This window comes from Hirundo rustica, chromosome 3 (assembly GCF_015227805.2).
Source record: "Hirundo rustica isolate bHirRus1 chromosome 3, bHirRus1.pri.v3, whole genome shotgun sequence".
NCBI lineage: Eukaryota > Metazoa > Chordata > Aves > Passeriformes > Hirundinidae > Hirundo > Hirundo rustica.
This window is the reverse complement of record NC_053452.1, coordinates 81401445-81424219: the sequence shown is the minus strand read 5'-3', so window position 1 is coordinate 81424219 and position 22775 is coordinate 81401445. Positions and strand designations below refer to the sequence as shown.

Below are 22775 nucleotides of genomic sequence, written 5' to 3'. Positions count from 1 at the left end.
TATTTGGCTTTTTTGGCTTTTAGTATAAAAGCTCTAAAATATTTTCTTACAGGACATAGCAGAGATATGTTGGAAGTAGGGTATTGGCTACATGAGTCTTCTTTCTTTTGGAGAGAATTTGAATGCTAATTTTTTTTTTAAGGCTCAGAAAAATGAGCAAAAGCCTGAGTCATTCTGCCTTTTCAACAGCAGTGCAAATAGGAGGAGATGGGAAGTTCCTAACTTGCCATTGTGCTTATTCACATTTCTGATTACAATCATGAGCATGCATAAGCATCTGTTCTGTATTTTTGAGATGAAGATGACAGTATTGGTAGTTTTTATGACCACTGCTGGAGAGGGACAGTACTGTCCAAGACACAGGTCCTGCCTATAAAGAAACAGATGAAGACAGTACTAACAAGTGTCAGAGCATTGGCAAAGATCCACTGTAACATTAGAGGGTGGGTATTGCAGGGGGCTGGTTGCTTTGTTGGATTGGTGATGTCTCAGACTTGTTTCCTAGCACTGGTTTGAAAAATGAAGCCACGTCATTCCTTGCAACACTTGATTGCCATGAAGGTGATTAAAAGCCATGAAGATGGTGAAGAGCCTGGGTGTATGAGCATTGACTAAGGGACCTGCGGTCCCTTAGCTTAGAGAAGACTCAGGGCACTCTTCCTTATGTGGATGAAGGCTGATGGTGGGAGTAAAGCAGATGTAGTGGGATTGTTCTCTCTGGTATCCAGTGACAGGACAAGAAAAAATGGACATGAATTGGAATAACAGGCACTTCCATTAAGCATGAGAATTTTTTTTCCCAGTGAGGGCTATCAGGGTTTCTCAGGTTGTGGAGTCTCCATCTTTGGAGCTACTGAAGACTCAGCTCATGTCCTGAGCAAAACACCCTACATGGCTCACAGGGCTAGATGATCTCCAGATGTCCTACCTGCCCCTAGCGAGTCTGTCCAAGCAAGCTACAGATATCACATATTTCAAAAGGTCTCTTTGTTTTAAGAAGCTACAATTCATAGGTTTGGCTATTTGTAAGATCGGTTTACCTCATCAGTGTATATAAGCATCTAAAGGGGTCTGTCAAGAGGATGGAGCCAGGCTCTTCAACAGGAAGAAACTGATGCACAGGAAATTCCACCTGAACAGGAGGAAGAACTTCTTTATTGTGCTGGTGACTGTGCACTGGAACAGATTGCCCAGAGAGGTTGTAGAATCTTCCCCACCGGAGATATGCAAGAACCGTCTGGACACAATCCTGTGCAATGTGCTCTGGGATGACCCTGTTTTAACGGGGAGATTGTATCACATGATTCACTGTGGTCCCTTCCACCCTGATCCATCCTGTGATACGGTTCAAGAGACCTGAAGCAAATCCCTGTAGATTTAGGGCACAGCCCTTCACCTCCTGGCGGCTGAGACGGCACCTCTAACAATCTTCACTGCTCTCCACCACGTCCCACTCACAAAGTCTCCCCATGCGCGAGCGCGCTGTCCCCTCAGCCCCCAGGTGAGGACAGGCCATCCCTCTCCGTCCGAAATCGGTGATTCCCCCTGGGATGTGTGAGCTCCTGCCGGGCAAGCCACGCGCAGGGGTTGCTCCCAGCCGATGCTCCGCCCGGAGCTCGCCGCTCGCCGCCCCTCGCCGGCCGCACCGGCCCCGCGCCCTGCCCGCACCTGCGGCCACCCGCGGGGCGCTCCCGCCCGCGCTGCCCATTGGAGCGGGAGCGTCACGCGGCCGATCCATGCCGCCCGCGCCGGCCGGGGCAGCGCGCCCGCTGCTGATTCATTGGCTCTGCCGGGGAGCGGCCAGCCCGCTCCAGCCTGCCCGCCCGCGGCATCCCGCCCGCTCCATCCTGCCCGCCAGCGGCATCCCGCCCGCTCCATCCTGCCCGCCCGCGGCATCCCGCCCGCTCCATCCTGCCCGCCCGCGGCATCCCGCCCGCTCCATCCCGCCTGCCAGCGGCATCCCGCCCGCTTCAGCCTGCCCGCCCGCGGCATCCCGCCCGCTCCATCCTGCCCGCCAGCGGCATCCCGCCCGCTCCATCCTGCCCGCCCGCGGCATCCCGCCCGCTCCATCCTGCCCGCCCGCGGCATCCCGCCCGCTCCATCCTGCCCGCCCGCGGCATCCCGCCCGCTCCAGCCTGCCCGCCAGCGGCATCCCGCCCGCAGCTCCGCCTCGCCTCGCCTCGCCGGGGCCAGGGCGTTCCGGGGGTGCTGCGCCTTTCGGCCGGGACGAAGCGGCGCTTCGGGATCTGTCCGGGCGGACGCGCCCGGAGCGGTAAGAGCGGTGAGGGGCCGGCTCTGCGGGGCGGGGGGTGAGCGAGCGGACGAGAGAAAAGGACGGCTCTGCCCTGCCCCGCCGTGTCCCTGCCCGTCCCTTCCCGGGGGTGGGTGCTCCCGGCTGGGCGGTGCGGGAAGCCCCGAGCTCCTGGAGTTCAGCCCGCGGTTAACAGGTGGCTGAGGCGGTTCGCGACGGGGACCAGGCGGCTCTCGCAAGCCTTAAGGTCTGAAGCGCTCTGCCAATTTTTCTTTCATTTTAAATAATAATAACAATAAAATGCAGGAGGTGGCATTATTCATTTGGATAACGTGGAGAACGTCAGCTGTAGAAAATCTTGTGTCTCCTTTCTGAGTTTGTAACGGAGTGATTCCTTCTGTATTCAAAAGCAGAACAGCTAAAAAGCACACTCGCCGCTAAGCATTTGAATTAATTTAATAATTGATCCGAAAACCTTTGAAAAAAATGGGAGGGGGGGCGGGTTTCCTTTTTTTCCTCCTGCAGGTAACATCTCTCTTCCTTTGTGCTTTCAGACTGAAGGAGTGAACATCTCTCCTCCATAAAGCCTTAGATTACTTCTTCTGCTCAGTCTTGCCTTCTTCCCTTTCTCTGTGTGCTCTTCCCTAGACTGTTGATTCTCATACTTTCCCCCTGCCGCCCCCCCCCCCGCTTCCTTCTACCTTAACAATCTCTGTTTTTGACAGTTGTCATCTCAGTGGTTTCTTCCTCTGGCCTCAGCCTCTGTTGACAGTGACTGGTGTGTAAGTTCAGGTCCCTCTCCTGAGCTGTCTGCCATTCTTTTTTTGCTGGAAACAATCACCTCAATGACAAGCTCGCAAAACTTCTCTCTGAGCAGTCCCTGTTCCCTGACATTTGCCTTTTCATCCTGTCATATAACTTTGTTTGGCACATAAAGCTGGACAGTGACTGGAAGCATAGAACACACCACAAGTTTGGCTCTTCTGTGACAGGTGCAGCTTGTAGAGGGACGGGACAGCAGCGGCAATGCTGCCTCAAACTGCTTCAGCAGGGCTGGTTGGACTTTGTGGGAGAGGGCACTGAGGTGCTTTTATTTCCAGGCGTGTTTCCCAGCCCACTGCTCTGTCTTGGAGCGTCTCCCTGTTTTAGTCTGTTCCTCTCATTTGAGCTTCCCAGAGGCTGTGCCCACAGGGGTGCAGATTTATGTAATCGCTGTGAAAACAAACAGATGTTTTGGTCTCTGCTTAGAGATAATCAGGTAATTGTCCCCTGTTCTGGCTGTTTTTCTTGTCCATTTGTGGCTTTCTATTCAGGTTCTTAATCAAAGAGTCAAGATAATTCTGACCACAGGAGTAAATGCCTGGAAAAATGCCAGGGAAATGGCAGGTCTCCGTTGACTCAGGACAGCCTGGCTCCATTATTCTCAAAAAATAATGAGACATTCTGGGTGTATCAATCACAACCAACTAGGTATAAAATAAATAAAGCGATTGCAAGAAATCTTTTTTTTTTTAAGGACCCCCCCCCTCCCCCCCTCCCCAAATATGAAGAGATAAAGTAATTTACTGACTACTTTTTCCCTGGTTGCCCATGTACACTTTGTCATGGAAAAGGCGAAGCACAGGTCATACTCTTGCAGCTTGTTCAACAACTTAAATAAAATGTAAAGTCTTTGAACCTATAATAGCAGCTATTGCTGGCAAAATTATACTACAAATCTTATTACAAATAAATTAAGGCTTTATTCTCTGTACTCACAGCAATGAGCTGTGGTTGTACTGGTTCAGTGATGTTTTCTTGGCATCTAGTTACTTATTTATAATACAGAGACATGGCAGGGATAACAATGGGAAAATTCAGACACGTGCCTGTGAGTTGTGTACTGCTGTCTGATTAACCTGAGGAGAAATTTGTATTTGAGGCAATACAATAAATTGTTTGCTTCTTCAGCAGGCTGGAGGGAAGACTGATTTGAAGATGGGGAAAAAATCCCCCAGTTCTTGTTTGGAACAATCCCAGACCAGTTTGACTTTGCATGAACAGCTCTATTTCAGTGAGTGCTTAAAATCATCACTGAACCAATTAAGGCAATGTTTCTGCATTGTGTTGTAGGATAACTACAAAAGTTAAGAAAATATTTGTCATGTAAGTGTGGAAATCTTAAAGAAAATCTCTGTAATTTTGTCTTATTACTTTTTGAGGAAATGTAATACGTGATTCAAATTAAAAAGCTCATGTGTTATTTTGCATCTGAAAGATTATAGCTTCCAGACCCTGCATGGATGAAAGCACAAGTTGAAGATTTTTCCACCATAGTGCTGTCAAACCTCAGCTGTGAGATACCCAAGTGTGGGAGTAGCTCCGATAAATGGTCTATCATACCTGTTTTGTTGGGGTTTTTTCATCCCTGCCAGCTGGTTTATCTTGCTCTGGCTTCAGCAGAGGCTGGGAACAGAACTATTTCTGCAGGGAGAACATTGAGGAGCTATGGGAAGCGTGCTGTGGCTGTACTTCAGACCAGATGAACACTGTGTGAAGATTAGAGAATTATTTTCTAATGGGAAAGAGGAAATTGTCACTGGCTTCCACTCCGCTTGTCAGCCTCAGCCCTGTGGTGGCTTTTTCACTGACGCAAAGCTAAAACAGAGCTATGAAATGAGGCCTGAACACGCTCATCCATTTTCTGGGCTGTGCAACCCTACAGGTGACTGCATGAAACCTGGGGGCTGGCCCAGTGCAGGTTGGTAAGGCTGCCTGTGGGGCACGGGGCATCTCCATGCCCGGGGCACTGACACGAAGGGAGCGCGGGTGGTTTCAGCTGCTCATCAGCGCTGAGTTTCCCAGGAACAATCACACAAGGGTTCTTCCTGCCTTCAGCCTTGCCCCTGTTGAAAATGGCTGGTTTAGGTGGGGTTGTTTGAAGCACACCCAGGTGCCTCTGGTCTTGGGATTGGTTGGGTTTTCTGGCTGCACAGAACACTTCCAGTGTTTCTTCACGACCTGCAGACTAGCCAGTTGGAGTCAATCTAGATTGATCCCCTCTGCATCAAAATAACTTCTCTGTGAGGTTTTTATTCTTTCAAATACCATGTTTTAGTTATTAAAAAAATGGCAGTGTTTGTTCTGTCCCTTCTGTGGAGGCTGTTTTTTTGATTTTTTGGGGTTTTTTTTTTAGGTACTTACATGGTAGCACAAATAGGAGGTATTTTAAAAGCATCTGTTACAGGTAGGTCATATTCTGATGGAGCCATTCCAGTTGACCTGCAGTGTGCTGATCAGTAAGAGTGGATGGAGGGAGATTTCCTTTCTCTCTGCTCAGAGTAAGGCATTGGATTGTCAGACTTCAGGGCTAGAAAGGAATTCAAAACATCCCCATCCCAGCACTTAGCTTTCTGTGAGAATAAAGCTAATAAAACTTGCTTTACAGTTTAATCTTACCTCAGCAGATATGCCAGGGCTCTTTCACTTCAGGGTTTTCTACAACAAATCAGACTGAGAAGTTAAAAAATTGCAGTGAGAAAGTTTAAAACAGGCAATATAAATAGCTGAAGGAAAGGCAGCCTTTCCTTTGGGAAGTGTTGAATATATTTTTATATACATACCATTGATGTCAGCATTTATAACATTATAGGACTGAAAAAGTATCAGTATTTTAATGCTCACTGATAGGGCTTCTTCTAGTCTGGTTGGTCTTGAGGAAAATTGGGTTTGCAGCTGCCATACCTGCACATCTAAGAGGAGGTTGGCTTTCGGTGGGGAGAGGAACAGAGGCTCAGTACTGATTGTGTAATCCTGCCCTAGATGCAGGAAATTAATGGAATTATGGCAAATCTTTATTACTTTTAGAAAATGCTGGCTCCCAAGACTGTATATTCTGGCTGTAATATAAAGCTTTTGGTACTGGAGTTAGGCTGAGCTTCAGCGTGTTTTGGGAGCAAGTCCCAGCAGCTCCCTACGAACAGTTCCATGTCCCTTTACTGTCAGTGCAGGCATGAAACCATTTAAGAGAAAGAGGAATGCAGACGTTCTGTGATACCATGTTAGCTGCAGTTCATCTGTCTTCTCAGACGAGGCTAATGAGTGGGCTTATGTAGTATTTGCTTTGTTTATTTTTAGAACCATACAGTTGTCAGTGAACTCGTAGGTGTGATTTCATATTAGTTTCTACCTTAACTTCCAGGTGGCACCTACTGAGCTGGACTGCTAAGTGGGCATTATTATTTGATTATATTGTTAGCCTGGAGGAAAGTTGTTGGCAAGTCTTTTTAGCCTTTATGCAATTCCACTTTAAATGTCATCACTTTTTAACTAGGTACAAACAGTACAAAGAGTAGCTGTACAGCTGGCGTGCAAATTGTATATAATGGTGTGGAGTTTGTGTGCGGTGTGTAAGAAGTTTGTTGTTGGAGTTTACATTGCACAGTTATAAGGATAATAAGATGCATGTTATATGATGTGTAATATGGTGGTATGAGGCAAAGATGTCTGTAACTGTAACATCTCATCCTTAGTTCACAGTTTAAGTAGTGACTAAACCGGCTTTTTTCCTTTCCATTGTTATAAACTCCTTTTCTGATGAATCCAATGTTATTCTTGTTACTTTAGTGGAACAGCTCAGACATCGCTCTTTGTAAACATCAGTAACAAACATAACCATGGTTAACATTGTACTTTCTTTTCTCTCCAAGGAAAGACTTAAGTATCAGAGTTGACATTCATGACTGATTTTTAATTGTAAAGTCAGTTTTCAGATATCTTTCTTTTTCTCTCTTTTTTTCTAAATTTAATTTTTATTGCTTGCTTTCCTCTCTTTTATTGCAAGTGGATTGAGTATTCCCCTGAAAAGACCACAAATTTGAACTCAAACCCTGCCCACCTAGGGAACTGAGAAAGAGCAAGAAACAAGGACCCTTAGGTGAAGTATTTCCTGCAGACTTTCCCATCTGTGCTTGGGAGTGGCACAGCTTGTTCAAAGCCATGTGGCAGGGCTGTGGAAAGATGGGGTCTGTATTGCTTTTCAGCTGATGCAGTTCAGCAGTGTAAATAAGTTTGTGCATGGGGTTTTTTTGGGTTTTTTTTTTCATTTGATTTTTTCTCTGACTTCACCTCCTAGTCTTTGGGATGGAGCAAAAAGGAATGTGGGGGCTGCTGATTCCCTTTTCCCTCATGCAGAATATTGGTGCTGGTATGGGAACGTAGAAGATATGGGAACAGCCTGAGTTGTTAACTTCTCATAACAAACAGCTTCTGGGTTAACTGTACTGCCTAGCTGATGGAGATGATGCACAAGGGTGTCGTGCTAAGTTTCCTCAGGCTGGGACTTCTCACAATTTGAAATGCTCCTTCTTTTTTCCCCTGTCTGGGTCTTGGGATCTTCAGAGTTTGCAAGGGGACAATGGTTTGTTCATTTGTTCTTTTGAAAACCATTGAGTGCTTAGAGTCTGTGGCACTAAGCAGAATAGAAGTATGTGGAAAATAGATGTAGTTTGGGACTGAAATTCACCAAGCTCCTTGTGTCTACCATACTGGTAATTTCTCTTGCTCCAGAAACAAAGGGTACATGAACAATCCACATGCTTTTCTTTTTGTGCATGCAGGTCAGCTTCGGAGGTAATTGTTGCTGGTTACAAGGACGGTTTCAGACGCACACAAAACCAGATATGCCTTTGTGGTCTCAGTGGTGGTATAAGCCATGAAGTTGTGTTGCAGATGTGGTGGGTGTTCAGTTTTGCTTTCATTTTGAACGGTAAGTGGCTGAGAGCCTCATGTAATGTATCAGTGATGTCCAGATTGGAGAAAAGAGTCCATCTGCACGGTGTTTGATATCCTGCTGCTGCTGTTCAAGGGCATGGGTTTTATGCAAACATTGCCCAACAGCCAGACTACCTTGCTCAGGTGCCACTGGCAGCTGTCAGGCCATCTGAGACCCTACAGACTTTCACACAGGTTAAAAATTCTCATGAAGGCATAATTCAATTCCAAGAGTTGCAGTTGGGTCTCCATGGGGAACATCTGGTTACACTTATCTGCAGAGAGCAATCCAATGCTCCAGAAGAAAGCCCTGAGCACTTGCCCTTTTTAGTTTCCAGGATACCGACCTGCCTAAGTTTCTGGTTTGCAGCTCTGAAGAGAGTCCTGCTTTGGATAATCCTGCTTGAATAATCAAAGTGAAGCTTTTTGTTCCTGACTTACTAGCTCCTGGAAGAAGAGAGCTGGAGTGAGGAAAGCCTGTCTGCATCCATACACACCAAAATCAATAGAGGAGCTTTCATGTTTGCCTCAAAAGACTCCTGTACCTTCCAGAAAAAAACCCAGCAAAGTCAATTAGAAGAGGTCCTTGTGAAGCTTCAGAGCTGTGGGATGAATCACTGCTCTCTGTGTCTGACAGAAAGAGTGTTTGAGAGCATCTCCTGCAGGAATTCCTTCTTGGAAGTGCTTGCCTCTTACCTGAATCCCTGCATGACCTGCTGTAGCCAGGCAAATGCACCTGACAGGCTGCTACTGTGCCAGCTCAGCCTGCTTTGCTCTTCCTCAAGAGGTGCAAGGTCTAAATAGTCACTTCTTTCACTGTGCTGGTCCTTGTACCACCATTTTAAAGTAGAAGAAAAGGTTTTCACATGTTTGAGGCTGAGATTTGGAGGTATTTGGACAGACGAAACTTAGAGGTGAGCTGAAAGTTGCTTTGGAACAGTGCTTATGCTTAGCCCTACTGATTGATTTAGAAGCATATTTATATGTCCTTCAAAGCACAGATTAGCCAGAGAGCTGATGATTCAGTTTTCATCAGCACCTCTCCCTCTGAGAGTGGCTAGTCTACAGTGAAAGCAAGTCTCCACATGCATGCAGTCAGTGGTGAAAGGCTGGAGCTTCTAATGGTAACCTAATGCTGTACTGGCACAGATTCTTTGTGTCCTGGAAGTGGCTATCCTCCCCATAAATCATAAATGGACACCAGTGACTAGACTGGGAGAGAGCTCTGCATGTGGCCCAACGAATCCCATCTGCTTCGAGGTGTGAAGAAACACCTGAGGTGGAAGAAACAACATTCTTCAGATTGTTCCTATACTCTATTCTGAAGTTTTCTGCAAGTGGATTTCAGCTCTTTTTGCAATACTAAAAGGAGGGAGGCGACAATGGCCATTAGGGATGCCATGTGAGGAATATTTAAATGAAAGGCTTCTCTGGAAAGTTATAAAAAAGAAAAACAGCCTTTAAGCAGGACTGATCAATGTTGTCAAGAGATACGACATCAACAAAACATTGAGGAGAAGGGGGAGAAAAGATGGTGGGAACCCTGTCTAGTACCATGTGGTCTCTTGGAGCACCGTCACAAAACAAAACACGGAGTCTTGTAATAAATGACTGGCAGAGCTGAGACGGGAGAAAATTACAACAGGGATCCTGGGGTTTTCTCTGTGCCACTAACTTCTCCCAGAGGCAGCAGTTCCTTTAGTTGATTAAAATAAGAAACTTCTGTCCAAAGCTTAATCAGACATTCTCTCTTTAATCTGAGGAAATGGAAAAACCAAGGAGGAACTTTACGGCCAACGCAGGCACTTTTATTTAGACTTACCTCTTTGTCCATTCTGAGAGGTTTGGACATACAAGGTGGGAAACATCCTCAGCCATGAACTGGGTTGTCCACAACATCCATGTTTTTTTTCCTTCTTCTCTGTGCTTCAGGCTATTTATTCCTGCTGGAGGCTTTCTGAGTGGCTGAGGGGAGGGTAGGGGAATGCGGTGAAGGTAATCCTGATCCAGTCCAAGAATGAGGTTGGTCCCTTGTTTCCCCAGCCCATCACTACACCTTTCCTGCTGTCAGGTTGCTCATTCTGAAAACTAAACTAATTTGAGTTGAGAAATAGATCTATTTATTGTTTTAAAAGATTTATTAATTGCCAGTCAAGTGTTTTGTTGTGTGTTTAAAGTTCTGAACATTGTATTTAAGTGTGAAGTTTACTTTTTCAAGCATACTACTTATTTAAATTTGCTTTGAGGCATTTGGTCATGGTAAAATAGCTGCAGAAAGAATGTACAAATTTGAAATGCTGTTCATATTCCCTGGGTGAAAGTGTTTCTTACTTTGTGCCTAACTTTTTATTCTTTATGTATGGCCCTCCTAGCACTTGAAGCCTTGGTCAATCCTCATGGGTTTTAATTGAATCCAAAATTACCCAAAGCTCAGCTTGCTTTCACAAAAAGTATTTTGTCATATATTTTAATTTGGATTTCCTGACTCCAGCTACTGCAGCAGATGTTTTGTGGAGAGATGTGCTTTCTTTTGGTGTGCATGAAACTGTCTCATATTCTGAAAAATTGACTCTGTAAAATGCAAGGCTCTAGTACAGAATGGTGGTAATGACAGAGATATCTATCAAGATAATTTCATGATGCTCAGTGTTGCTTACCAATTTTTGTTAATCTGTGAGGGAAATCACTCCTGTTTTATTTTCCTTCTGTAGTGGCATATTGAGCCCGTTTATCAGCATAGAGAAACCTAGGTTGGAAGGGACCCCTGGTGGTGATCTGGTCCAATCTCCTACTCAAAGCATGTTCAACTAGATCAGGTAAATTTTTCCATGTATCTAATCTGAATTTCCAATTTTTGTCCATTGCTTCTTGTCCTCTCACTGTGCAGCCCTGAGAAGAGCCTGGCAGCAGCATCTCTGCACCTTTGAAGTGCAGACAGCGCTGGGGTGTCCCTGGAGCTCTCTCCCCCAGGCTGAACACACCCTTAGGCTCCCGTGCCTCCTGTGTTCAGCTCCCAAAACATCTTGTTTGCCTTTCACTGGGCCCCAGTGTCTGTGCCTGTAATTAGGGGGAGGAATGGCTGGGGATGGGATGGCCTTCTCTAATGAGGCAGCGGCTGCTCTTGGGAACAGTGATGAGGAAGCGATCCAACAGATGAGAAAGAAAAACCCACGAAAGCTGTGCTAGGTGTAGGCTCCATTAACACATTTCGTATCCACAGGTCTGCGATTGCTGAGGTGCAAGATGTCTGCCCCGAGGCTGATCTCTAACAGAACCTCCCAGCAAGCCTTGTCTAACTCTGACTACACCTGGGACTACGAGTACTATGAGTACGGACCAGTGTCGTTTGAAGGCCTGAAGGCTCATAAGTGTAAGTTCGGCAGAGACGTACTTCATTGCAGCTGAGCTCCCTGTCGTGTTCCTATCCTTCACTCGTGACTGAATATTGTACAGCGTTTCTCTCCCAGTTCCTAGGATTCTCTGCAATTAGCAGCATCCCTCTAGTTATCAGATCGGCATTATTGTTTATTATTCTGTACCCTTTGGTTGATTTTGTCTTGTGCATGAGAGAACCATGGCTAAATTCTACCGCTGGCTGTGGTAGAAATTTGTTAATACCGAGGAATATCTGACTGTTAACTACAACAAATACAGATACGCTGCTGCCTCTGGTGGCTACTTTTCAAGATCAGTGTTGCTTTGTTTTGGTTCTATTTGCTTGTATTTGTTTGTATAAATGGTAAAAAGGCAGAGGTAGGGAGCCTTACCTGCATTATCTGTGTTTGGTTTTCTTGATAGAAAATAAAGGTTTTTAAAAGGTTGAAAATAAGAAACTAATTTTCTCCTTCTGAACAAACTTGCCATTGGTACTTTCTTCATAGGAGGAATGTGGTAAATTCAGTTTTCTGTTAATACTGGAGTTGTTTTACAGTAGAAGCAAAAAATACATAGGTACCAGAAAGATGAAATATGTGGATTGGAAGTGGGAGAAAATGTAACTAGGACAAGCTAGTACAGCTGGACCAACATTTTTCTAAAAACGAGACAATGGATTTCATGATATTTCCTTTTAGATGAGATGATTGTGAGGGACAAACAGTAAAAGAGGGGGGAAAAAATAAAAGAAGCTGACTCAATTACCTGATGGGTCTTGCAAGCACTTCACCAAAGAGAAAAAAAATCACATCCTGTGTATTTATTTCTGAGCTAGATTCACTGTGAAAGGGTTTGATCCCCAGACTTTAAAGTTTTGGGGAAGGGTCCTTATCCAGTGCTGGAGAGCTGGTCCAGGATGGATTACATACTTTCTGTCTCATTTGTCACGATGAGCATTCAGACTGGGAAAAAAACCAGTGTCTGCACTGGGAAAGAGCAGCCCAGAAAAGCTGATCTCCCTCGCCTTTACACAGTCGGAAGATTTGGGGCAGGCTCTGCAAGGGACAGAAGAAACTTGTTGAAATTACTTACACTTCTGAAAAAAGGAGTAGAATTTACTTTTTATTTCCCCCCCCCCACCACCAAAAAAAAAAAAAAAAAAGAAAAAAAAAAAAGTCTGCTGATTGCTGTCTGTATTTTTACAAATGATAGGTACTTGAAAAATATGGACTAACTTTCATCATGTTTTTAATTTATCTTCCAGTCTTCCACTTAATCAGAGGTTAAACCTGATTGCAAAGATTACTGCTTGCAAAGATCAGCTGAAATGTTATGTGCACATCTCTTTTTCAGCTCAGTGTCTCAAACAGGGTGATGAGACAAAAAGGTATAAATGACAGCTGCTTCTGGATTGCAGAAGGCACAGCTGCAAATCAGGTCTTGGATTGCCATCAAAGTGATTGCCATGCTGGGCATGGCAGCTGAGCTTCCCTGTCTGGCTGTGCTGTTCATAGAGCAGAACATCCTGGACAGCTCTTAGAGAAGGGGACGGAAGAAACAACTGCTTTTCAGGTGGAGCTTGATGAAAGATGTCATTGGCGGTCCTTGAAGTCCCCTCTGGTTATGGTGGATTTTCTTTAGCTGTTGTTTCTTTCTTTCTTTGTTTTAACTGACAGGTTGGAGTGGGCTGTTTCCTTCACTGTTATTGCAAGCATTCCCCAGAGGGCAGAGTTTAATCTACTAAAAGAATAATCCATGTTGTGTATGGGATGATATTTCTTGACATGGTGTGTTCTTGTTGCAGCCATTGCTAGCTGAGCTGAGATTGTTGTGAAATGTGGAGGCAACATGATTGGACATGAACTTCCCTGAATTCCTAAACTGGGGAGAAGGAAAGGAGATTAAACAAGAGTTATATGGGGAGGGACACCTTGAATACTTACAGAGAACAGGTGTCAATGAATGCCTGTAACTTATGTTGGAGAGCTCAACAGGGAATGGACTCCAGTTTAGGTGAATTGATTTAAATATAAAGGAATCCAGAAGACTGTTTTCTGAAAGCAGAGAAAAAATTATTCAAAATAACCTGTGAGAAAAAGGATAGACAAAACAATCTACTACACAAAAATACTTTTCTTTGGGGGGGGTGGGTTGTGGAGGGAAAGAAAAAAGAAAAAAAAAAGAAAGAAAAAAAAAAGATGCCACAGTGATGTTTCAAATATATGACTGCAAAAGAAAAAAAAAAAAAAAAAGAAGGCAAAAAGTATGTTAGTATGTTCTGCTGAAGAAAAAGTGAAAGTTGGAACTAGAAATCAAAATATCTGGAAAAGTAGGGACCAGATATTTTGTACATTAAAGCATTAGAAAGTAAATAGACAAAGAGAGCCAGGAGGAGATAGTTCTGACTGGCAGAGATTAGAACAAAATCACTTTTTGTGCCTTTGAAAATGAGGAAGCCTCAGTAATAATAGTGAGAAGCAAAATAGGCAGAAATGTTCAGGGGAGTTGGAACTGCTGCCAGGACATTACGAGTCTGTATTATGAAGAAAAGGAAGGTCAAAACTGCAGCATGAAAATGTGAAAGTATCCCATGATTATCTATTTGTAACTTTGGGCAGTTTAAGTGTCCTTCATACCATATTTTTTGAACAGAAGTTGGGTTATGTACTCTTAATTTTGAATAAGTGTTTAGAATGTAGTAGGTTTGAAGAATTTCCACTAAAGTGAGTGAGACCTAAATGAAATATTGAAGAGAACTCAGGATACCATGAGGTATATCTTTAATAATTCTGTTGGGAGCAGGGACACCAAATCAATCACAAACAGGCTTGTTATTCAGCGCACAATAGCAGGTGTGATTTTTGTGGGGAGCAGTAGTTTATCAGAGCCCTGATTTTTTTTTTTTTTTTTTTTTTTTAGTTAAGTTTTTCAGCTTGATTGATATAATCTGTGTACAGTTCTTTTAGTCATCCTGATGACATTTTACACTCTGGTTGTTAATGCAACTGCATATCATCCAAGCATGCCTGACTAATTGGAAGGTTCTAGTAGCTATAAATGTTTAAGTGGTAAATTTTTTAAAGGGAGTGTTTCTTTTTAGATGAAATCTTCAGGTACTACAAAGTCCAGCAGGATGAGCTATTTTGTATCAGGAAGGTTGTCCATAAGGTATATCTTTAACCAGTGAATACAGGCTGTGCTTATAGAATGATTCTGAAAGTAATTTAGTGCACATTATATATGGAATTACAAAAATAAACTCATGGCAGAAAGCTTTAAGCAGAAAGGGGTATTAAAATCTCCTTCCCCTCCATCACAGAGACCGGTACTCAAACTACATTCCTGTTATTTTACACAAGGTATTGATAGGGGAAGATATGGCATAGGAGAGATGAAATAAATATTGCAGTGGGAGACTTGAAACTTAACCTCCTTAGCTTACCTGAGAAAGGGATTGAAGAGAGACTTCACTGTGGTAAAGTATTTTCTCAGGGAGAAAATCTCAAGTTGCAGCAGGCATTTTGACTTTGCAGAGAAAGAGAAAGGGTTGAGTTGATTTCCAGTTTCCACATGTGCCTTTTAGTGTGGAAGATACTTCAGAGTGGGAGCATGGTTAACAGCTGGGGTCAAGCACCAGGTAGGATAGTGGATTCCTCTTTTTTTCAGTGTGTTTAGTTAGTCCTGTAGGAAATTCAACAGTTCTGTGCTGTGCCTGCTACACTGGGTCAGACATTTCAGCCAGTGAGGATCTCAGGTTTGGTAGTGGCTGTGTAATGAGAGGTAAGGGTAGAAAGGATTCCTGTCCTGGCCAAGCGTTCCCTCTTGCATGTTTGAACTTCTACAGTGGAAGTTTTGAATACTTGCATAAGCAAAGAACAACTAACTGAATGACAGGTGAAAAAATACCTGGGTGCTGATGGGTCCTGGGCCAGGTGATATTGAGTGTTGGTGCTCTGTAACTTTGGTCCATGGTAATTAGTTGATCATTGTCAGAAATATGTTGGTCCCACTTGAAACTCTCTAAATTAAGTTCCTGGCAACAATGGATCTCCACCTTGAAGTTCTAAGTGGACATAGATTTGTTTCTCGTAGTACTGGCAAATTGTCTACGGTCCATTTGCTATAAATGAGGACAGTAGATACAGTTTATGCACACAGGCAAAAAGCTGTGCTGTTCCCCATGACTGCTATATTTGGCTAATGCACTGGTGTTTTCCTATTGATTAGTTAACTGGTGGTTTGACTTTCTTGTCTAAATCGGTTGCGCTCCTCTGACATTGTGTTGCAGTTTTCTGTGCTTAAGTTGGAAACCCAAACTGAAAATTATTCAAAAACATATCGTATCTGTTGGTTATTGATATTTATTGAAGTAGCAAATAGTTTTATCTGTGGTTCTGTTTCTTGCAGAACCCTCTGTCTTGCCACTAAAAGGTATTCCTAAACATATTTTGTCAAAGAAATCCATTTAAATCCAGAAACTTAATGGTCTGGGGCAGAAATAACTTAAAATAGCAGTTCAGTTCTACAGAGACAGGATTTTGAGGAAAATCAAATAATCCTCTCCTCCTAGTTCTAGCACTGAAGTTCCAAAGCAATGCTTGGAAACGGACCTGGCATCACATAGGAGCTCCTCTTTTTTCACTAACCAAGAGAATTGTCTTCCCTCTGTTATCTACTGTCTGGTTTGTCCAGATAGCTGTAAAATTTGGTCTCAAAATGACACTTCCAATGGCAGCATTCTGTTTAAAAATAGATAAAGATAAATTTGTTTATCCGTTTTCTTTGTCACCCCGAAATAAACCGCAAATTGTTTTGAGTTTGCACTTGTGCTGCCTGTGGAAGGCAACTTTTTGCAAGTGCAAGTAAAATATTGATCATCTCGTTTCCTCCTTTTATTTCACCAGATTCCATTGTGATTGGATTTTGGGTTGGTCTTGCAGTTTTTGTCATCTTCATGTTTTTTGTCCTGACCCTGCTGACGAAGACAGGAGCACCACATCAAGAGTGAGTCTGAAAAGGGGAATAACAAATCCAGCCTGCTAAGTGGCACACCTGGGCTCTTGCCGCCCCCAAACAAGCAGTGACTGTGCTGAGATTGTACCCTTTGATTCTAGTCTGTTCCTATGAAACAGTGCAGTCTGTCTTCATTTCAAGTAATCTTAGCATTTTCATTCTAAAAGCATGTTTTGGGTAGGCTGCCACACAGGTGCCTTTAGATTACTGCTTTGCAAACAGGTGGGATGGTTCTAAGTAGGCTCAAGATTTCATGGAGTGATACTGTGAATATCAACAGAGTGGATACAAATAAAATGCAGTGTAGATGTTGAATTAAGGAAGCTGTAGCCTGGCTGGTTTCCAAATGTTTGTGTGTTCAAGTCCAAAGACAGATATGGGTAGTATTTGCAAAGTCTTCCCTTAACCCCTGGGATCTGAGAGTGTCGTTGTGTCTGCTGAGAAATTGCAATAGATGCTGAAGTAGAGATCAGCTCAACATTTCTTTAAGCCAGGGTCCCTTGAAAGTCCTCTATTTTTTATTCTTTCTGGCTGATAAGTATGTGCAGCCCATGCCTTGCCTCAGTGGTTTATCTGCATTTGCAGGAAGCAGGATGCAGGAAGTCAGTGTCCCTTCCTCTGAGAAAGTTTGAAACCATATCTCCTCTCAGGCTTGTGTGCCATAAAGTGGAAATAAAAAGCCTCTCTGGAGCGAGAGATTGCTTGCAGGCAGGTAGCAATGATGAGAAGCTGATTGTAAAAGGCAATTGCTGGTGTTTATCACTTCCTGAAGCAGCCTGTCTCTGCCTCCCAGAGCTCCTTTGCTATTTAATCACATGTAAACTCGCTCTGGAACGCCATGTAATGGCACATCTCAAGTGACAGGACCACATTAGAGAGGGCAGATGTATGTCCTGAGCCTCTTCTGTGCCCCTAAAGTTTTGCTCCTGTGAGAAGAAAATAGAGGCAGAAGAATCCAGCTTACAGAACTGACATACTGGTATTTTTGCTTCCCCTACAGACCGTTATGAAGTAACCAGATATTGCCACCAAATAGATTTTAAATCCCTGTAATTGCTGGTACGCTGTCTCTTTTTCACCAAGGTCTTATTTATTAGATGAGCATGAGTCTGGACCTCATGTGGATAACTTGAGGGGAAAAAGTGATGAAGTAAAAAAAAAAAACATATATAGAGAGAATTTAATATGGATATTTGTCAAAAATTTTTACACTTGTAAAAATTTACTTTCAGGTACCAGAGGTTTGCTTGATATCTCCCACTTTTTTCTGCTTTTTTCATCAGTCTCAGAACAGTGTCCTAGAGAGTTTGTGAAATGTCCACCTTCGGTCAACTTCTACATCCAGATAATGTGATCAGAATTCTGTCTTGCCCTTACCTTCATCATTAGGCTTGAGACTTCCAGAAGTCCCTTTTGTTCAAAATTATTAATATAATTTTTCTTCAGTTGCTGGAGGCAGACCAGTTATTCCTTTCTGTATTTGTTACAGATCTCTTTGCAGCTTTGGGAGCTTTGTGCCTGAGTGCTTGCCCACTTGCTATGTGTGCTGAGTTGGCACCTTTAACAAATTTGAGCAGTTTTTTCGACATTTGGCAATGAAATGTGCATGGATCCTCTGGGAATACACCAAGGGCAGTGAATACAGTCTTATATCTTATTTTTGATACATGTATATAAAAACTGGAGAACAGCTACCTGTAAAACCAGAGCAGACTGGTTTTAGTTTGTCTGCATCTTCTATTTTTATACCTGACTGGACTCTTCACGACTCAGCGTTTCATTAGTGGGCTGCCTTCAGCCCTCCTTTAGAAATAGATGTTAGCAGGATTCCTAGGTCCTGGGAGAAAGCCAGCTTGATGGATGGATGGGTGAAGTCTCTGACATCAGTAAGGCTATTTGGCTATTCTTTAAAGTACCATTAATGTGAGAGATTATCTGGGCTCAGATGGATGGATCCAATGTAGAATACTGTGATTTTTTTTTTTTTTTTCCCCTAGTAGTATGCTTTTCTTGGCTCAATGTAAGAGGGCATGATAGGATGTACTTTTCAAAATTACACAAGATATTCAGAATTAGGTACATTCTCAGACCAGAATGGACAGGATATGGATGGGGACTGGCAGAAATTTAATCGGTTATGGAAATTACATCTGTTACATTTCTCCTTTGTTTGCTTGCATATAATAAGTATGTGTGGAACATTAGCTTGTGCAACTGAAAAAAAAATTGTTGGTAACATCTGAATTTCCAAAAAATGCTCTCATTCATCACTCAGGAGAGGAAAGCATGCCATATTTGTTTCTGCATTTGAATATGTCCTTAAGAGCACATTTGTGCAAAAAAGGCAAAAGGTCATGCAACCTATCGGTACAAAATATTGGCTGATGTAATCTTAAACTAGTAAAAGTTACATAACTGATTTTTTAAATTTTTTTTTTTTTTTTAAGAAATCAGTTGCTCTTGGTTAAATAAACATGATTTTTGAGGCTGCTTTTCTTGAGTGTTCTGAAAAGGCATCTGCTGAGGAATGCTTGCAGATTGTAATGAGCAAGACTATGCAAGTTTCTAGTCTAGTTTTAAAAAAAATCTAATAAAATTCCTCTCCAGAATACAAAGATGGTGTTTGTGAATTTCAAAATCCAAAAATATCACTGTATATTAGATCATGTGTCCCCTGCTCATGAACACAGGTTTATGATTCATCATATAGCCTCAACATTCTGGGTCATTGTAAAATTTATTTGCACCTTCTGTTCTTTCATTAAGATTAGGTTGCCATTGTCAGTCTTGTGTGCCCCTATGCATGGTCAGACTTTGCTCCTTCATAGTTCACTGGATTATGAAGCACTTTCCACACCTATGAAGTAATTCTGTTCCTGTAGTGGATGCATTTTAAACTTTCTTCTGCAGTCCCTTCTTCCTGGGCTTACAGTGCTTGTCCTTCTTTCTGTGCTTATTTGCCACCTCTACTGCCTGTGCCACAACTCTGCCTAGAAACTCTTGGGAGAGATTTGCCAAATTATTTATGAAACTTAAACTCAGAGTGGTGCTTTAGACTGCATTATAAATGCATAAATGTCAGTTGTCAGTTCAGAATTATTCCAGGCTGTTTGCCCCCTGCTGTGTATACAGTAGATTTTTACTTAGTTACTGGTCAGACTTACATCAATTTAAATGTTATTCTTCTACCTGATTCACTTTGAAATGCAGAGTGAGCCAACACAGTTTTGACAAACTAGAGAACTGCTCTCATTTCTAGGCTAGTGGAAGTGATTTTGTGAGGACAGAATTCCCTCATCATGTAATGGAAGTAAATTAGCTTTTGAGAAGCACGGAACTTTAACTGTGATTGAAAGACTAATGGTAGGTATCCTGTGACCTTGAAAATTTTAGTGGGTAGGTTTCTGAAGGTGTCATCTGAGGCTTTCAAAGCTTGCAGGCACTTATCTTCAACTGCAGGCTTGAGGAAATTAAGTTACATCAAAAAACACTTCAGTGCTGGGTGGACCTTTGCATGTCCAATGATCTGACTCCAGTGTCATTTGCTACATCTTCAGATGTAAACAGTATGATTTATTAGCTCTTAACAAAATTCATATTCTGAGAACGTTTCATTGCTCATTCTCTGAATACCTCGACTGCTTTTCCAAATGCAAATAACCTGCATTTTGTGATGATAGCATATAAATTCAGCCTGACAAAGAATGAATCTGTAAAACTGTTATCTAGCTTAAGCTCTTCTCACCTCCAGCTGCAAATGGCTCCTGCATAAGTCCATGCAGATTGGTGCTGGTTTGAGGTAAGATTTATAGAGAAAAGGGTCCAAAAAACTTGTTGAGCTGCCCTTCCTGGACTGTCTGGATTGTTAAGACTGTCAGTGTTTAAAGCAGTCTTTAGTTCCAGCTCTCCTAATCTGCAAATCTGAATGTCATTGATTGAAGTCTGTGGAAAAGATGGTTTGATGTCTGGACAAACAAGCACTCAATGCCCTTAGTGAGAGCAGTGCTGCCTGTGCCTCAAACATTTTGTCCATCAAGGACTTTTCTCAAACTGTTCTTATGAACCATTTAAAACAATTGTTGCTACTTGAAATCTAGAGTGTTTATAAACTCATTCAATGATGTGATTATTATAGTATATTGATTACTAGAAGTGCTATTTAAGAGTGCTGGCATTAACTTATTCCCATGGAAAATTATCATGACAAATGAAGACTTAAAATTGCTTCAGCAGAAAATAATAAATAGTGCTGGCTTTAAAAGTCTGTGGTAGGTAAACTGTAGGGTTTCCTTTTTTCCTGATCATAATGGTTGCTGAAACCAAACTTGTTGCTAAGAACTCAGATAGTTCTACTTTTTAATTTACTGTATTTTTCTTTTTTCCTCCATAGCAATGCAGAACTGTCTGAAAAAAGATTCCGCATGAACAGCTTTGTGGCAGATTTTGGAAGACCTCTGGAATCTGAGAGGGTCTTTTCTCACCAAATGGCTGAAGAATCCCAGTCACTTTTCCATTTCTGCATTAATGAAGTGGACCATATGAACAAAGAAAAAGAGAGTCAGAAAGGTCCAAGTCAGGAGAGTAATACCCACTTCCAGGAGGCTCCCAAAAGCAGTGGAATGTTTGAAGAAGACTTACATTGTCTTACAAAATTTAACATTCCTAACTTTGTGAACACTGAGCAGAATTCTTCATTAGGTGAGGATGATCTCCTCATCTCAGAGCCACCAATCATTTTAGAAAACAAACTGGTTATGCAATCTTCCCATCGGATCCTTGATTGAAAAAATCTTTTACTTTAAGGAGAAAATTCCCGTTATTGTCCAGTTTGAAGCCTTTCTTGGCCTCCTGCTCATTTGACAGAAGGTATTTCTGACCTGTGCTTTTTATTGTATGTAAGACTGGCTGTACTGATAGAACTCAGTTCAGACAAGAAGACACTGAATGCTTTATTCTGATGCCTTCTGTGGTCTAAAACTTCTGTCGAGTACTATTTTTGCTTTTTGATTTTTTTGTTTGTTTGTTTCTTGTATTGATCTTCATTTTTAAACGACTTCTTATGACCAGCTTCTGAAGGACAGTAATTTACAAGTATTGTGAAGACTGGAGCCTGGCACTGGGAGGTCTGTGAAAACTCACTGGCCAAAAAAAGTGTATATCTCAAAGAATATGGAAGAAAGAAATAATCAGGCTCTGGGAAGGTTCTGTAGTTTCTGCTACTCTCAATAAAGATGCCTGAAGCTGAGCAGCACAATAAATATCTGCTTGGGACTAACTTCAGTTTCTGATCTCTAACTGCTCTGTGGTGCAGGTTAAATCCAATTCACAAGGCTTCCAGAGGGAATACTTTGCAAATTAAATTGTTTGGTTACAGTGTTTACAAAATGCTATCACCACCTGCTGCTGAGTAAAAGCAAATTGGTGCCTGTAATTATACTTCAGAATGACACCTCAGCAGCTGCCCCGTGATGACATGGAATTAGTATTCTACACACAAACACAAACTGTGATTTGACTCTCTCTTTAATTTTTTTTTTCCTGTCAATTGCTGATGTGAATTTCCATTCAGTAATTACAGGATTCAGTAGCTAAATCACAGGAAATAAGAAAACACCTTTTTCTTTTGCCAGTAAAGTTACTACATGCAATTGGTGGTGGTATGTTAAGCTGGTGTTATCTGTTGCTAACAGGCTGAATCTTCCTATGCTTTTTGTCTTTATAAAAGGTCATTTTACTCATTGGCCAGTGAAGTGCTAGCAGGCTTTGAGCTGAGAGGACAAACTCCGAAAGTATAGCTAAGCTGTGCTTGCTCCATCTTTTTTTTTGTACTCATTTGAGATAGGGCTGCAACCCCAGCTGTTCTCCCAGTGAAAGATTCAGTAAGGATTTGAATAGGTATCATTTCAATCTTTAGTTTTGAGAGATGGAATTAAATTCTGAACCTTTGAGAGTACTCAAAATTGTGTTTCAGCTTTCTTCAAAAGACGGCAACTAGTGACTGAATGGTTTTAGATCACACATATAAGATGCACAAGTACCAGGTTCAAACCCTTTGCTGGATTTCAAGTATGCTCTGTAGGAAGTTCTTAACTGAGATGAAAAGAGTGGATTCCAGACACTGTGCTTACCTGGATTTTCTTCAAATTAATGTGCTTTGTACCCAACACATCTGTGTTTAAGGCTAGAGACCTGCTGATAGTTTTCAGCCACTTAAATGCTGATTAATTCATCCCTTCTTCACCTTACAAATAGGAAAAAGAGTGAATGGGTTGAGCATTTAAAGAATACAAATTGTGTAGGAAGGCTGCATGAAACATCTTTTGTTTTTATGTCCTGTGCCCTTATTACACACCACTTACAGATTAATTTCCTGTTTTCAAATGTA

General features: G+C 42.4%; 1 protein-coding gene across 6 annotated transcripts; it reads left to right on the top strand.

The window, feature by feature from the left end:
* Nucleotides 1-2174: 2174 nt before the first annotated feature.
* MRAP2 (melanocortin 2 receptor accessory protein 2) lies at nt 2175-22571 on the top strand. Of its 6 annotated transcripts, XM_040059073.2 has the most exons (7): nt 2232-2272; nt 4721-4991; nt 7849-7997; nt 10714-10818; nt 11223-11372; nt 16282-16381; nt 20781-22571. In XM_040059073.2, the coding sequence occupies exons 5-7, from the start codon at nt 11246-11248 to the stop codon at nt 21172-21174; spliced, it is 621 nt and encodes a 206-aa protein (XP_039915007.1). In that variant the 5' UTR covers nt 2232-2272; nt 4721-4991; nt 7849-7997; nt 10714-10818; nt 11223-11245; the 3' UTR covers nt 21175-22571. The 6 variants fall into 6 exon arrangements, with proteins under 6 accessions (XP_039915006.1, XP_039915007.1, XP_039915009.1 ...); XM_040059072.2 differs by lacking the exon at nt 4721-4991 and having other exon boundaries at nt 2175-2272; XM_040059075.2 differs by lacking the exons at nt 2232-2272; nt 4721-4991 and adding an exon at nt 2415-2498.
* Nucleotides 22572-22775: the final 204 nt, after the last annotated feature.